The sequence below is a fragment of the Perca fluviatilis genome, chromosome 22 (assembly GCF_010015445.1).
Source record: "Perca fluviatilis chromosome 22, GENO_Pfluv_1.0, whole genome shotgun sequence".
Classification (NCBI taxonomy): domain Eukaryota; kingdom Metazoa; phylum Chordata; class Actinopteri; order Perciformes; family Percidae; genus Perca; species Perca fluviatilis.
The window spans coordinates 21,151,482-21,168,668 of NC_053133.1; the positions used below are offsets into that span (position 1 = coordinate 21,151,482).

The window sequence follows — 17,187 nt, forward strand, 5'->3', positions numbered from 1 at the left end:
TATATATATATATATATATATATATATATATATATATATATATATATATATATATATATATATATATATCTTGAGGGTAGATGTGACCAAAATGTATCCTGCCAGATTACTCTAGTTGTTATGCAAAGTCGTGGCTATTTATTCCTGTCATTTTCAGATTGTTGCTCCCTATTTGTGTTGATATGTTCTAACGCTCCACAGAAGTGTGTGTGGATGAGAGTCACTGTGGTCCGGCCCCCCACCCCCATCCCCAAGTCTCACATGGTATGATCCCCGCTCAAGCAGCGCATCCAATCCCCCCGTCTGAAGGGCTGAAATTTATTTCAGAAAGTATCTCAGCTCGCCGAAGTCTCGACGCTCCGTGTCTCTGTAGCAGCTGGAACTGAAAGAGGATCTGAAAGAGCGCAAAGGTGGACCCGTACACAATGCCCATGTACAAGGGAAAGCGTCGCAATAACCGATGTAAGTTTTACACAGCATCATTAGAGCTACATGATACACGCGAGGACATTTTCTTCATGCTGATGTCGCTCGATACAAGTTGCAAATAATGAGCCGTACGATGCATGTATTTCAAGATGCATCCGGTTCACTTTAAACTGGATGCAGGCCTTTTTGTGTGGAAATTGTTATACCCTAATTAGCGTGAAACGCAGTTTCAGCCAAAGTTAAAGGTAAACCCACCGCTCTCCGTCTCGCTCAACGCTTTTGTCTTTGGTACACGTAGCTTGATCAGTGTTTGCGTCAAGCTATTAGTTTGGGAAGCCATCCTCGCAGCTGCTCTGTTGTCTATTGTAATATATTCATTCTGCTCAAGTTGGCATTCATTATCATGAGAAGTGTCGATTCATCAAGGTTATGAGGTCGCTATTCATAATGAAAAGACTCCTTTAAGGTTATAAGTTCAGTTAGAATCCACCACCGTGTTAAAATGGGAATTCTGATAAACAGTAATTGCGCTGTCTCATGTAAAACTTGTCTTGGTGGTGCTTCACACGCGCGCACACACACACACACACACACACACACACACACACACACACACACACACACACACACACACACACACACACACACACACACACACATCCCCCCCATCCCCCTCCCCCCCTACTTAAAATCAATCTGCAGATGACAAAGAAATTGTTCAAATGAAGTTTTTACTTTATTTTGTTTTGATTCATACGCACACACACATGGGGCATGTAGCTATACCATTATGATTATTCATGCAAGTTTTGTGGAAATATAAATTGGTTTGAGTGTTTTCCCTACCATTGTTTTTTTTTTGGGGGGGGGGGGGATGACAAAATTAGATAATTAAGCTATATATTCAACAACAACAAAACGGATGCGTGAGATAAAGCTGTTTTCACACATACAGGTAATTCACTTCTCGTTCAAATCATTTTGACTTTAGTTGCGCAACCTTGCCCCTATTTTCACCTGTTGCTGAGTAACGTACATTAACATCCCATGGTCTCATGAATGTAGCATACCTGTAGCAACCTCCTTCGTAGTAACTAGTGGTAAAAAAAACGTTGAAGAGGAGCTCCGTGCTACAAAGCGGCGATTGCTAGTTCTTTAAGCCGCTACAGACCTCCCTCACAGCTCGGTCGTATCAACGGCATTTAGTAGATGTGTTGAGCTGCAACGGAGTTCCTCAACACCGGCTCCAGTGCTCGGTCAGGTCAGCTGTAATTGGTGGTTCAGTTATCCGAGAATAGGTGACTGTCAGCCGGGGACAGAGCACCACGAGCTGCCGGTCATTTCGGCAGAGATTACGGTTAAGTAAGCATTGAAATGACTAGTTAAGAAAATAACTTATGTTAGTCCCTGTTGCTGCCATGTTGTTTGTGTATCTCTATGGCAAATGCGTGGGGGGAGGGCTGAGCCTGTTCGGAACTACAGGAGCCCAGAGGGGAGTGTCGGCGAATGTTGAGGAGAAAACCGATTTTCATTTAAACAAATCAACGTTAACTACACATACGAGTTAATCGATAAAATCGATTTATCACCCAGCCCTAATATGAAGTCTAAAACCATGGAGCAATGATCGTAATGAAAGCAGCTCAATTGACGAAAGATTAATTAACAAAGCAAGTCAGGTTTTTTTAGGCAAAAACGTCAATAATTACCCAGTTCAAGCTTCTAGATTGTGAGGATTTGCTACTTGTGTTTTTTCTGACATTTTATGAACTAAATTGTGATATGATTAATCAATGAATTAAGAAAATAATCAGCAGATTAACTGATAATGAAAAGAATTGTTAGATGTGGCCCTATAACTGTATAATAGAGGTGGTATCATACATTCAGGATCTAATGCAAACTTGTTGTGCATGTTTTGATATATAAAGAACATAGATTGAGTGGTTCACTAATTACCAATTGGTTAAATTGTTGTTGGCACAGTTTTCCGCATGTGCACACACGCTCTACAGTCAGGTGGCACAGGATTTGGAGAGCTGGTTTGTGGTCTAGATGTTTTAGAAAAGACAACTTAATTTTCTTCTCAGCAGAGGAAATGCAAAACTACATTGTGCACTGCATAGGCTACAAATAGGCCGCACTGCATAACTTTCTGGATGTACAGCTTGCTACATAGACAAAGGTGGGTGGAAACCCAAATTTGGACGCCAACCACAGAAAAGCCAGTGTCAAGAGACAGCGTGGGCGAAGAAATCCAGGAGATCCTAAGCCAAAGAGCAGGGAGATGGTAACAAAAGCCAATTAATGTGCATATGGGCTCAAACTGGTGAAGATGTTTTGAACTTTATCTGTCAGCTATCAGGCCAGAAAGACCGCAAGAGATAGAGTGCAGGTCCAAGCTGCTGCTGTCTGTTTAAGAAATGAACACACTTGCTGGTGCTTGAAATGTGTACAGGATGCGACATTTTGTGTGGTGCTGTGGAGTCTGATGTATATGGATCACAGACAGTAAACCTGTTGATTAGGGCTGCAACTAACAATTATTTTCATTGTCGATTTTAATACGTTGACTATTTTCTCGATTAATCGATTTAGTTGTTTGGTCTAAAATGTTGATCAGTGTTTTCCAAAGCCCAAGATGATGTCTTCAAATGTCCTGTTTTGTCCACAACTCAAAGATATTCAGTTTACTGTTGAAGAGGAGTGAAGAAACTAGAAAATATTCACATTTACATTGTCATTTTTTTTTTTTTTGACAACTAATGGATTTATCGATTCATCTTTGCAGCTCTACTGTTCATGAGTTCATATTGTATAGTGATGGGTTTTTAACATGAGAAAACTACAGTTAGTGGTGTTGTGTGTCATTACGTTCACTATTACAAACCCCTTTAATTCAACAGCTGGCTTAGTTAGTGTTTCTTTTTCAGCAGCAAAATAGGTGTAACTATTATGAGTTAGACCAGGGGTCGGCAACCTTTTAAAACGCTCAGGACAGTATTATTTTTTTTCCTTCGTGCCGCATTTTGTGAAGAAGGCAATGAGTACTAGCCAATCAGAGCCAAATTATAGGGCGGATCTTCAGGCAATGAAGATGACTTAAAAGTCAATCAAACTACCGTAAATAACAGGCTGTGCTCCTGCCAATGGCTGTGAAAGAGGTCATTTGGCAATCGGATTGGAACCTTTCCAAAAAACTCTATTGCACACGTATCGCTAGTGTACCATTGGTTGAGCTGCCGTGTGCCAATGGAGGCACGCTTGCCTAAGGTTGCTGACCCCTGAGTTAGAATATATAGATTTATTTTTTGCACCAGCAGCTCTTATTTTGAAATGTCCTCTAACAGTGGGACATAGATATAAAATGGTGGTGGGGATGGCACAGTGGATATGGGACACATGTATTGGTGTGGGAGATCTGGGTTCAATTCCCACTGCGCTACATCAACCAATGTGTCCCTGAGCAAGACACTTAACCCCTAGTTGCTCCAGTGGCTTGCAACCTCTGATATATATATATATATATAGTAATTGTAAGTCGCTTTGGATAAAAGCATCAGCTAAATGACATGTAATGTAAAATGCAACACATGCAAAGCATTTTACAAATAGCAATTGTTCCTTTTATTAGAAAGTAATAATTTAGTAGGCATCTCTTATGTTATAAATGTGCTGCATTAAACACATCCCTGTGTAGTTACTGTAATACCCGTTGGGACATTCATCTTTTGTGCTGTTCGCTTTGTTCATTATCAAAAGGTGAACTCTTAGCCTGTGAGCATGTTTATGGTGTTGACTATTGTGATAAATTAAATTAGGAAAATAAAACCTCCCTGTCTCTTTTCTTGGGTGCCTGAGAATGAGCTCGAGTTTGAGAATTGAAGTCCATAAATATTTAAGATTTTGCAGCTCAGGAGTCTTTGGAGATCAAATGGGGGTTCCAGCTCTCTGCACCACCGGGATTTGTTCCCTGTTCATGTGTGTCTGTGTTATTAATGTGTGTAGTATGGTATGTGGTTGTGTGATTTCATCTTCAAGCATAGTAAGACATTGAAGCCTGATACGTGCAAATGAAAATTGCTCATACAAAGAAACTTGCTTTAGACAAAGACACAGTCTTTCGACTTTTCTCTGCTGCTTTTTTATTTTTTTATTTTTATTTTTTTATTTTACATCTTGTTTCAGTTGTGTACACAATTCAAGTTTTACTTTCCATCACCTCAGCCACAGAGCGACAGGCTATTTTATGTTATATGTTATATAAAAAAGTCACTATTGTGGTGCAGGGTGGTGTGCTGGTTGTGTGGCAGGTTGCAATGTGGATTCTCATACAAAAGCCATATATACTTTACTATACATACTGGTATGTATACATATATTTTACTTAAAAGCCCTTTGATGGACAGTTGATGAATGCCATAATATACGTGGATAAACAAGAATACCATATTTGTATACTTGTGTTAAAATGATCCATGTTCACTATTACAGATGTAGGCTGTGCCTTCCAGATTAGACTTATTTTCAGTTTAGCTCCCTTTCGCCCCAAATCTCAGTTTGCATGTCCTTGGAAAGGAATACAAATCAACACCATCGTTGGTGGAGCTGTTGGGCTCTGCTTCTTTTGAATAAATCACAAGCAATTACAGAGTATAATCCGTTACAGATACTTTAGTTGCCACCAAAGATGCAGTTGCTACGGTTTCAAAAATACACCAGCTGTGCTTCCACGCTTGTTTTTTTTCTTCCTCGACCTGAACAAGCACCCACATCACACTCCACTCTGTCCTAGAAATGTGATTTTTTTACCTGTCAGAAAGGACCTAATGAGACGCCTTGAGTGATTGTCGATGATGAAATAATGTGAGCAGAGTTGTCACAAGATGTCGCCTTCCCCATCCCCCCCAGAGTCCTCGTCTCTCCCACCAGCAGCTCCATTTGCGTTTAGTGGAGCAAAGGCTGTTTGGGACTGTTGCCAGGAGAAGCACCAATCAGTGTGACATAAAGACGAGCATTCAGTGACACACATACACACTGACATCTGCACGCATACAAGCGTTGATGTATGGAGAAAACACCAGCACTGACACTTTATCATCCATTTTACTTTGTGCAATAAGCTTTTGGAGGAACAAATGTTGCAAAATGGCAGATTTGTCTTTGTCTTATCGTGAAGAAGCAGAATATTTAGAGCAACAGGCTTTGGTGAATGGCCTGTATTAATATTGGATCTAATGTGCACGGTACTACAGCGACTGTACTCAGTTTGAGTAATTCGGTGGAATTATTTTTTTTTTTTTTTTTTTTTTTTTTTTTTTTTTTTTTTTAATATTTTTAAATATAGATGTCTTAAGGAGCATGTCAGAACAACTCAAAAGATTTCTCTTGTAGGTTCAACGCTAAAGACTCAAAAAGGACCCATCTTTAGCAGTAAGGAAAGTCGATGGCGATATCCTGATCATCAGCGTGATTGTTTGTTTTTCAGAGGACACACTGAATGCTTATGTGACAGTGACTGACTGCGAGGTGTACGTTTTGAGGCCTCGCTCCCCACCGCTAAGCATCCCCACCATGCCATGTTCAGACACCCGAATTGTCCCCTTTCTGAAGTGCATCATTGTTGACTCGCGTGAGACAGCTTGCTGGGTTTTACAGGTCACACATAGGGATGTGATCTCAAACCGATGCCATGCCTTTATCTGCTCTGCTGGTGCCTGAAGGGCCGGGGGATTATGAGCTGATCCCCTCGGACTTTGGTCCGTGCAGCCTCAGAGAGGCGCCGAGGCAGGGCAGCAGACTGAAAGTCACACTCGAGTGTTTACCGAGGGAGAGATGCTCCAGTTTTGTAATGGGATGTTCACTGAGATGTTGTAGTCGTGTATATAATAAAATGGCTGTTCAGCGAACTCTGGTCTGTATTATAGAGTGGAAGGTGGATGGGATTTTTGAGGCACTGGTTATCGTTGTTAAACCTGAAGAGGATGAGTTTGGAAAATGCTTACAACATAGAAGTAGAAATGAAATTAATCAGCCACTATTTTGATAATGGATTATTATTTTTTTCTTTTTTTTTAAAGAATAAATCAGTGTTTCCAGCCTCTAAAATGGTACCATTGCTTGTTTTTCTTTATGATATTCACCTGAATATTAGACTTTGGAACATTGGTTGGACCAAACATCCGATTGGAATTTGTCAACTTGGGTGTTATGTATATTTTCCAACATTTTATGAACCAAATGAATAAATCGTAAATAATGGGCAGATGAGAATACAAAATAATCATTGGTTGAAGCCTTACATAGATGTACGAATGAAGCCACAATGAAAGATAATTTTCTCAGGTTTCTTATTTTTTAGTTTGGAAACAATTAGTGAATTAATCAATTAGTCAAATGATAGAAATTCCCCAATGACTTGAGTTTGGATAATGACCAAGTAAAACACACAGACATTTGCTGGTTCTGTGTTTAAAGGTGAAATATGAGGCTTTTGTCTGTTTTATATTATTGTAAATTGAACATCCTCTCTGTGTTTTGGACTGATAGTTGGACAAAACAAGCTATTTTGAGGACTTTACCTTGGGCTTTGAGAAATTGTGATTGGTATATGTGAGGCGTTTCCTTTCTTTTTTTGTAGTCTTTCATAGATTAAACCTTTTGAATGTATTGTCTGAGAAGGAAGTGTGAGGCATTGGGCAGGAAGGCTGTTGTGAACGTCTGTAAGGATCCACTGTGAATGGCATATTTGCGTTTAATTCACTACGATTTTAGGAAAATCTTGCATTCTATACCTGCAGTGTGGCCTTTATCCGAAATGTATCAGAGAAGCAAAGATGAAAGGCGTATCTGGAGTTTTATGAGGCTCACACCTGCCAGTGCCTCGCCTGCAGGTCATGATGTACAGCGCTGTGTATGAGATGCGGCAAATCCTTCATTTCAGACCACCTACCTTCCTCACAGACCAGGTGCAGCTTCACAATTCACTGAGGAGTCTGTGACGACCAAGCTGAAGCTTAAGCTGAGACGAATTTCCCACATCCCTACCTGCATATCCATCACCTGCTTGATTCAGCTCCTTCACTCCTTTCTTGTCTCTTTGCTTACGTCTCGCCTGCTGAAGAGCAATTTGCATGATTAGATACTTTGTTCAATTAATGAAGACATTGGGGAGATTGTCGCCAGAGTTTCTCATTTCATGAGGAGATGATCGACAGCTCCCTGTTTCCCGTTTTCTCATTCTTTCTCCGTCCCTGCCTTTTAATTTGTATCTCATGAAATAGACAGTTGGCTTTTCTGAGGAGAGAAGAATGACATAAAACATTTGCTGGTTCCGATTTCTCAAGAGGATCCGCAGCTCTTTTCGGTTTTATATAATTGTGAATTGAACCTCATCTCTGGCATCATGGTCGGACAAAACAAGCTATTTTGAAGACTCTCCCTTTGGGAACTGGTGTTTGTTTTTGCAGTCTTTTATGGATTACACATTTTAAATAAATCATTTCTTTTCACAGATAAATCAATAAAGAAAATAAGATGTGGAGTTTACAGCTGATATAGGATGATTGTGCAGTGAAGCCAACTTGTCTATTTTCTGCATTTAGTAGAGCAATCCACCGTGAAATGTCTGTGTATTATCCATTGCGCGCTTGTTTCAGATTCTGCAAATAATTAAATCTAGCTACTGAGACCCAGTCTTGTTTTCTTAGTTAAAATGAAAAGGGATATTTGCAGCTCAACAAAAATGCACCAGTGTGCTGAAGCTGGTTTGACCTTGAAAGTTATTTTATATGGCGGCAGGAATGAAAGGCTTCAAATCTTTTTTGCGATACCTTACTAAGTGTAACTTTTGATTGGCAAAATGAGAAAGTTATGATGTAATTTTTCATGTCATTGTGCCGTTAATACATTAGAGTAGGGGCTGGATGATGTGGGTAAAATCCTCACATCACAGTTCATGTAACATATGGCTGCAACTAACGATTAAGCAAACTATTTATCGTTTTGGCTATAAAATGTCAGATAATAGTGGGAAAAACCCAGGGCACAATATGACATCTTTAAATTGCTTGTTTAATCTGACCAACAGCCCAAAAGTAAAATATATTCCATATACTGTCAAGCATGAAAAAGTAGAGCATCAAATCCTTATATTTGAGAAGCTGCAACCAGCAAACGTTTCTCGCTCAGAAAACTAACAGAAGTGATAAAGAGATTATTAAAATAACTGCAGATTCATTTTCCGTTGGTGTTGACTAATTGATAAATGGACTATTAGTTTCAGCCCTAACGTAATTTCATATCACAACATTGACTTAGATACATTTCTTCATGGATGAAATAACAAGACGAGAACTTCTGTTTTTGGCAAACTCAACAAATTAAAACACCTGACAAATCAAAGTACCGTATCACGTTGATGCCAAAATCACATGAAAATCAAAACTAGCAAGAAAGCAGTTCATTGTTGCTCGTCGATTTGTAACATTGCTCACGCTGGCCTAACACCTGTACAACCAGAGATCGTGAAGCGATATATCGTCTCACGGTATGAAATCATAAGGTCATTTAAATAAAATGGCCCATTTCAAAATTGTGCCGCAACTTAATGCGAAAGAATTTGATGTGCAAACTACACTTGACTTACACAACTGAAAAATGTAGAGAGCCACCTCACTTCACCTTGAACTTTGTTTCCCGGCTCACCTAAATAGCCCCGTTTGATGTTTAATCTTCAAAGGTTCCAAGAAGAGCACCTTTGATATGCAGAAAGCCCCTCTGTCTCCTCGCCACTCCTTTTCCATGGAATTAGACAACAGCCATCCACAGTGTTGGCCTGCTGCGGCTCTCCTGTTGTTAAGAGGTGCCTGTAAACAAACACTTTTTCTGCAGGTGTTGAGAGGGAAAAAGGTAAATGGCTATTTCAGTTTGAAGGGACCGCAGTGCCTTGTTACCTTGATTGAGGGCTCTGCAGCCCCAGAAAAGTAAAAAACAAGGCTAATGTCTGAGAGCGAAGTGAATGAAATCTGAGGTCTTGATTCAGCATGGATTGTGAATAGCATATTTGAGTGTTATTCACTCTGAGATTTTGAGGGAAATCAAAGTTGTCAGCCTATACCTGCCAAATAGCCTTATCAGAAATATATCCGAGAAGCAAAGATGAAAGGCGTATCTGGAGTTTTTATGATGCCCACACCAGCCAGGGCCTCGCCTGCAGGTCATGACAGTGCTGTGTGATGCTGCAAATCCTTAATCTCAAACCACCTGCCTTCCTCACAGATCGGTCCGGCTTCACAATTCAGCGAGGAGATTGTACAAAGACCTCAGACGAATTTCCCACATCCCTACCTGTCCCTTCTGCACGCCCATCACCTGCTTGATTCAGCTCCTTCACTCCCTTCTTGTCTATTTGCTTGCGTCCGTCCTGCCGAGGAGCAATTTGCATGATTAGATACTTTGTTTAATTAATTAAGACATTGGGGAGATTGTCGCCAGAGTTTTTTGTTCCATGAGGAGATGATCGACAGCTCCCCTCTGCATGCCGCTCTGCCTTTTCTCTTTCTCTGCCTTTAATGTTTATCTCATCAAATAGACGGTTGCCGTTTGCGAGGGGAAGAGAATGAAATGAAAGAACATGCAAAGTGAAAAAGTGACAAATTATGTTGTAGAGCCGTCAGCTCTGGTCCGTGGGGAATTTCCCCGTTTTTGGAAAAAGAACAGATTCCTCATTCCTTGAAAGTCCCTTGCTGATACGCCTGAAAGGGAGTTCATTGCAGTCAATCACCTGGTCGCTGTGCTGCACGTCTGCGATATGACTTATAGGCGACACCGAAGCTTTTTAGGTAATCAGGAGGAAAAAAAGACTTTTGTACCTTGATGGCGACAGGGTGTTTAAGGTTAGCAAGACTGTCCTATAAATTTAATATCACAGGTTTCATCCCTTTGACATAGCTGCATGGCTAATGCTTCTGAACATAGGAACACATGGGGCTTCTGGATAATCTAATGATACTATTGGTTTGTTTCATGGCCATCAGTTTTATATATAGTAATTATTTCATATTTTGTTTCTGAGATATCACGTTTTGTTGCAATAGTTTATCATGGCTCTAAATACTTCAGTACCCATGAGCTTTAGCCACTGTTGGCTTGGCCACTGCTACAGGGAAGAAGCCAGTCAGAGGTGCTAGTGAATTCAGAACACTTCGATGCAGCAATTGGGCCCAAAACATGGTGTCCTTGTTACCAATTTTAAGCTAATAATACAAAATGAATGTAAGCTACATATTGTATTAGAATTTACAGCATCTCTCAACAATTTATTGGATCATTTTGCATTGGAAACATTTGTGATCTCCAGAGGATAAATCCGACTGACTTTGGTTATCTCCTGACTTTTCATTTACGTCCACCAAAAGGTCAAAGTCTCACTTAAGCTCCTTTACCACTGGACAAAACACCCACTAACACTGAGTAACATATGGCTTTTGTCTTGAGAAATGACTCTGCAGTAGTAAAGGGGATGTATGGTCTCCAGCCCTGATCGGCAGTGATAGAAACTTGACACCCTGGTGGACACGCTAATTTTTGCCTCTTTTCGGGCAAGATGCGATGACCTGGTTTTGTCCCCTTAGCCAATAATTCCGTCTGTTTCTGTACAAGCAGCGCTCGAACATATAATCTCTTGTTCAGACAACTCCAAAACTGCTAGTAAATGGCATGTTTGTCCTAAAGCAAAAGGATGAATCCAGACCGGTTTCTTTTCAGTCTCTGTATGAGGCCCCAGACATATTTAAGGTGATGATGGACTCACATTATTTTGTTTTGTCAATTATAGCTTGTGTGCTGCACCACAGCAGGTGTCCAAGCAGAAACCAACAAAATACACCTGGATTTTCCTTGCTGGGTTTTCTGTAACAGTAATGGGATTTGGCGTGCAAATGATTTGCAAATTTTGGTGCGTTTTCAGCCCTACAGTTGGTGTAATTTGGTGTAGCTTTGGTCTAAGGAGCTTGCACCAAATTTCTGCCCTACATGCAAATGGTATTGAGCCTGTATTTATTAATGAGCAATGCAGTTTGAATGTTTTATCTTGATGATGACTGACTACATTGATGGACGTAGCTTGCCATATATTTAGACAACAATCTTTATCACCACACATTTTAAAGAAAAGCCTGTGCAAAATGAGCTATTGAAAGCCGAGTGATTGAATTGTCATTATTCCAATAGCACAGAGTTATAGCTGATGAGAACCGTGTCTTTCCGAAGAAATTGATTTTCAGGAATCTTCCCTTTTGTCCTTCTTCCATCACTCTCTCCCCACTAATACAAAGAGGTTCTATGGCTGATATACAATCTATCCGTCTCTCCTCTCCTCTGACCTTGTGGTCACCCCTGCTACCTGTGATTGTTGGCTTACTACAGCTTGAAGCCTCGGGCTATTAGCTGGTTTTCCGCCCTCAGTTTGTGAGAGGAAGAGAAAAGGTAGACCGTAGAAACGGAAAGATTGTGGTCTGATTTGCTGTGGCTTCAGCAGGAGCAGCAGGTTTTGTGGCTGCTCCAGTATTTCATTCATATTCCTTCCAGGAATATAAGGTGTCCTCCTGTTCCCTGCATTCTCACAAAGACTCACCCGCTCCTTATGTTTTTGGGTCCTGTTGATTTTCACAGGAGTGCTTTTGCATCCCAGTGATTCCCCTGCAATATGTTGCCATATGGCTGAGTTTATAGCCCTGATTTATTCAAAGCCTTGACTTCTGTTGCTCGGCTGTTATTCATCCCTCGCTAATGAAATGAGGGGAGAAATAAGACTTGCAAAGCTTTCGTTGGCCGGAGGTGTCGAAAAGAAAAAGCCCCACAGGTGATGCTCGGCACTGAAATGTCTCATGATGAGCTTCCTCCGTGCACACAGAGCAACAGGAAGAAGTATGAAACGTGAGGGTGAGGTGAGGTTAGATGCGGTCTTGTTTTGGGCAAAGGGCAGGTGAGGAAAGTGAGAGGAATGAAGACAGAGAAAGAGATGCTGAAGAATCGGGTGAGGCCGGGAGCAGAACAGGAAGCATGAGCAAGAGTAGTCTGAGGGAGACAGAGACGTAAGGCAACAAATGAGACCAATAAAACACATGGGCATGTTGCTTCGGGGAGTCACGGATCCTTGTTTTCTTGACAGAGGAACACCGGTCTGTCTTCAGTGATTACTTACGCTCTGTGCCTTGGTCTATTCACTGCGATTTACCTCCAGAACCTTTTCTCTCCACATTCCTCAGCCAATAACAGTGTTGCCTTAAATATTTATTCTGTGTTGTTTGTTTCAGTATCTATAGGCAGACAGACACCCTCCCTCTCTCAGAGATAGAAAAGTCAAACTTGGAGTTGAGCTCAAACACATCTATGAATAATTTCACGGCTGCAAAATTCAAATTGCATCATGTGCATGTTCACGCAGCTGCAAGGTCGAGCCCTTTTGTTTTATTCGCTGCCCAGTCAGAGCAGTGCAACAGACCTTAAAAACCCCTTCGTTCAGCACCACAGACAGCTCCGCCCCATCCCTGTCTGACCGAGCTGCCGATTGAGCAAGCAGACAAACCAATGGGAAACAGGAGAGTAGAGCACACAGATTTGGTCCATGACCCAGGGTACATCTCATTCATACCAATCTTAGTCCTTAGTGCTGCACTGATACAAAGCATTCTGCTAAAAGCTGCATCAGAGATAATCTTTTAACAGCTCCTCGTAGGTTCTTTTCCCACTAACAGAAGTAAGGTATGTATGTAAACATGCCAACCCTGCTCTTAGAATCACATCTAAAGTAGTGTGCAAACAAGGACGATGGGGTGCTTTTGTACCAAAGCTGCTGGTAGCCATTATTATGTGCAACTATGCCTTTTGGTTTTTGCAAACCAGCCAATTAAAAGTGTTTCTGTATGCTTTTGTCTGAGAATAACATATTTGAGTTAAGTTCTTCTGCTGAAACAATAAATACCAACAGTGTGGATGGATTCATTGTTTAAGTCATTTTATCTTTGTAATTGATGTCAAAAAAAACGTATCACAGTTTTTATTTCTTTGTCTAGCAAAAATGATTATTATAGCATGATGATTTGCTGCTTTTCTATGTTTTGAAAATTGAATATCTTTGGGATTTTGGTCACATATTTGGTTAGGGACTTGTGTTGGGCATTTTTCAATTATGAAACAATTATTGGAAAAAGTAAATGACTGCTTAATTAGTAATACATAGTCTTAAGGTGCAGTCATGATTGAAGTCCAAACTGATTTGAATTATTGTAGGAGCATCTGTTATCTAAAGCAGTGCCTGCATTAAGACAGGGCTTTCCACTTTTTTGGAGACTGAAATCCATCATATATGAATTAACCATTTATGAACTATACAGTAACACTGTCTGTGGTCAGAAAAGAAGATCTGGGGTCAGGGGAATTTTAGATTGCTTGAGGTTTTGGATGCCAATTGTATTTAGCAGGATTGATGTGGGCTAATCAAAGGGTTGGTCTTCCTCTCTAAGTGAACCTTCAGGTTAATGAGCACAATCATAATAATATCACCCAAGTCAGAATCACGGTCAATCCCAACATGCACACACAAAAACACACCCATATACACTTATACACTCATTTGGTCATGCAGCTCTGTGTATAAAGTCTGTGTTTTAGCTTGTCTAAGTAGGTAATACAAACAGACCGGGGTTTAATCCAATTTCTCATGAGAGCAGCCACTGGGAGAAGGAGGCAAGAGTTTGTCTGAAGCTTATTTACCCCCCTGTGCGGTTCCACTCCCGGGGATTGAGGCACTTCCACATGAAGGTGGGGGCAGGGCGGACACATAAGTTATTTAGGCAAATGTTTATTGCTGGAAGGGACAAAATGATAGTGAGAACATAGCTGCATGCAAAAAATAAAATAAAAAATTGGTCAGAAAGTGCCTTTTTAAGTGATTTATGTACCTATGAGGCACTTAGCCGAGGCTAGGTTTGGGTTTCGTCTCTCAAGGGCACCCTGTTGAATTAGTTTATTCTCTCGGTTTTTGAAATGACGCGACAGCACAGTCTCTTTTTCCTTTCGCTCAACTTTTCCGCCGTGTGTCGTGCGTATCCGCGCTATTCTCGCACATGTAGGGAACCTCGTGAATTAACCTGCAACATGTCAGCATGTGTGCAGAAGAAAACAAGTTTGCAATATGCAACACCTGCAAGGAAAAAGTAGGGACGACACCAAAAACCAAAATCAAATTTTTTTAGTTGGATATTACATGTGAAAAGAAGGAAATGGTTGTAACATTGCACTTTAGATGTGTGTGAATTTCCCACACCAGGAGTAATTTACGTAGTTCTATTTTATAGTGATCCATTATCTATTCAGAAAATTTTCTATGTTCTGTGCAAAATGTTCTATTAAAGAAAAGATAGAAAATAAATATTTGCGTGTGCTGTAAAGTGGTTCTAAAAAATGAAATTGGAATCGGCCTAGAAAGTTTTTTGTTAGATGGATAGATGGATGGATGGATAGATAGATAGATAGATAGATAGATAGATAGATAGATAGATAGATAGATAGATAGATAGATGGATAGATAGATAGATGGATGGGGTTCATACAGATGATTGGGTTCTGCTGCCTTTTGTCGGAAGGTATTGAAGCTTTTTCGCACTTTAAGTGATCCATATTCATCAGAATCCCCTGTGTTTATTCATCTTTTTTGAGAAGACTTAGACTTTTCTTTATCGATCCTTTTGGGATGACTCCTGCAAGGAAATTAGAATTCCAGCAGCAGATTTTAGCATCTTACAAAACACTCTTTAAATAGAAAAAATAATACTAATAATAATGTTTGTATAGTAGCGCTGCACGATTTGGAGAAAAATTCATATTGCGATTTACAATACTTGATACTGTGTGTGTGTGTGTGTGTGTGTGTGTGTGTGTGTGTGTGTGTGTGTGTGTGTGTGTGTGTGTGGCGTGGGCGGGCGTGCGGGTGTGCGGGCGTGGCGGGTGTGCGTGTGTGTGTGTGTGTGTAATTGGTCAAGCAAGGAGGGAGAGGGATTAGCATAGCAGCTGTGTGAGGAAAAAGATAGCAAAGACAATGTAAAGTGAGTTAACAGAACAGTAAAAACAAGTTCCTTAAGACACAGTGTCACATCTGTTGTTAATACTGTTGGTAAAGTTAGGGCTGTTACGACCTGGAGACTACAGTGCACACAGAGACTAGAGTGTGACGCGCACAGCACACCTTATTGTTTACCTAAATCCCACATATTTTGCCGTTATGTAATCGCACAGCGTGACATCGCGATTGCGATTCCATTAATCGTGCAGCCCTACTGTATAGCTCACCGGGAACTCTGATAAGGATGTGAATGCTTCTTTGAATTGTAAAGCTCAGTTACATGTGTTCTTCTCCTGCACCATTCTCTACTTGACTTCATGGATATATCCTCATGTCCACATCCATAAAGTTTCTGGAATCTTTTTCTCGCCTTTTGAGTGTTTTACTTGAACCGAGGTCTTGTTATGATCCACTGGCTCCTCTCCCGGTAGCCAGACTGTTACCAAAACAAAAGGACCTTGCAACACCCTTGGTAATGCACAGATAGCAATTGAAAAAATTCCTGGTCACCTGATGGAAACAAAGAACAAACAGCCAGCTATAAATCAAAGCTCCCCAAACATCCAGCTTTTGATGGGGAGTTTTCTTTAGTATGGTTGTTCTTTTTAATTGTTTTTATGTGTTCAAGGATTCTCTCTTGCCTTGCAACAAGAATTTCATTATGTAATCTTTCCAGTACATGGTGGCAAGGTCAAATTGTCTCTCACGGTGCACCTCTACATGAATGTGTCCTACAGTACTGTAGCTTTGTGCTTATTTAAATGTCTCATGAAAAGTTTAGTTCAGTTTTACAATAGAAATAGCACAGAGCTTCCGGAGAGCTTGAACTGATATTTTACTCTCTTTTATTATTAAGTAGTACTTTTATTACTTTTGTGTTCCCTTGTGCTCCGGCACTGCTGTGAGCTATAATGCAGTACCATCACTACCATCATGAGCCGTCGCTCTGTTTGAAAAAAGGGCGTTGTTTTATTTTTTATTGACATTTTTATTTACTGCTTTTAAATTAGGTTGCACTGCAGCGTAGGACACATTGGTGTTGATAGGAATTAAAATTTGAAATCCTATAATGCCACTAATACTCTAGGGGCATGTCCAGTAAAGACTATTCATGAATTCATATACATATAGTAACAAAGTATATGTCGACACTTTTCCTATGAATCATCTGTTATACTTTATATATTACACCAGAGCTGTTATTGTATTTAATTCAGTGCTGTCAGTTAAACGCATTATTAACGGCGTTAACGCAAACCCATTTTAACGGCGTCAATTTTTTTTTTATCGCGAGATTAACGTTTGTTTTTGGCCTAGCAAACTTTGTAGTTGTTTTTCACAAGCTGTTGCAACAACTAGTAACGTTAGAAAAACTATAACACCACACCGGATCTAGCTAGACCGGAAACAAAACAACAGGCACGCCGCACACACTTGTTTGGGCTTGCGAGCCGGCCAAAGAGTAGTAGGCTAACGTTACGTTTTGAGTGGATGGCGAGTGAGAGACGCCGAAATGGATGCCAATAAGATTCTGAATGGCAAGTTTACTTTTTAAAAGTTGCCAAATGGTTCCATTGACAAGACCAAAGTGATCTGTGTGTTTTGTCGTTGTGAACTGAACTATCATCGCAGCA

At 40.4% G+C, this 17,187-nt stretch overlaps 1 protein-coding gene across 7 annotated transcripts in view; it reads left to right on the forward strand.

The window, feature by feature from the left end:
* Positions 1 to 17,187, forward strand: part of LOC120552159 (RNA-binding Raly-like protein) — a 101,938-nt gene that overhangs the window by 69,611 nt on the left and 15,140 nt on the right. Inside the window, exon 1 of one of the 7 annotated variants that reach the window (XM_039789945.1) lies at positions 308 to 462. The exons of the other annotated variants lie outside the window; for them this stretch is intronic. Coding sequence (XP_039645879.1) covers positions 426 to 462 — 37 coding nt within the window. The 5' untranslated portion in view covers positions 308 to 425. Of the gene's footprint in view, positions 1 to 307; positions 463 to 17,187 lie in introns of those variants that run through there. 7 annotated transcript variants of the gene reach the window in all.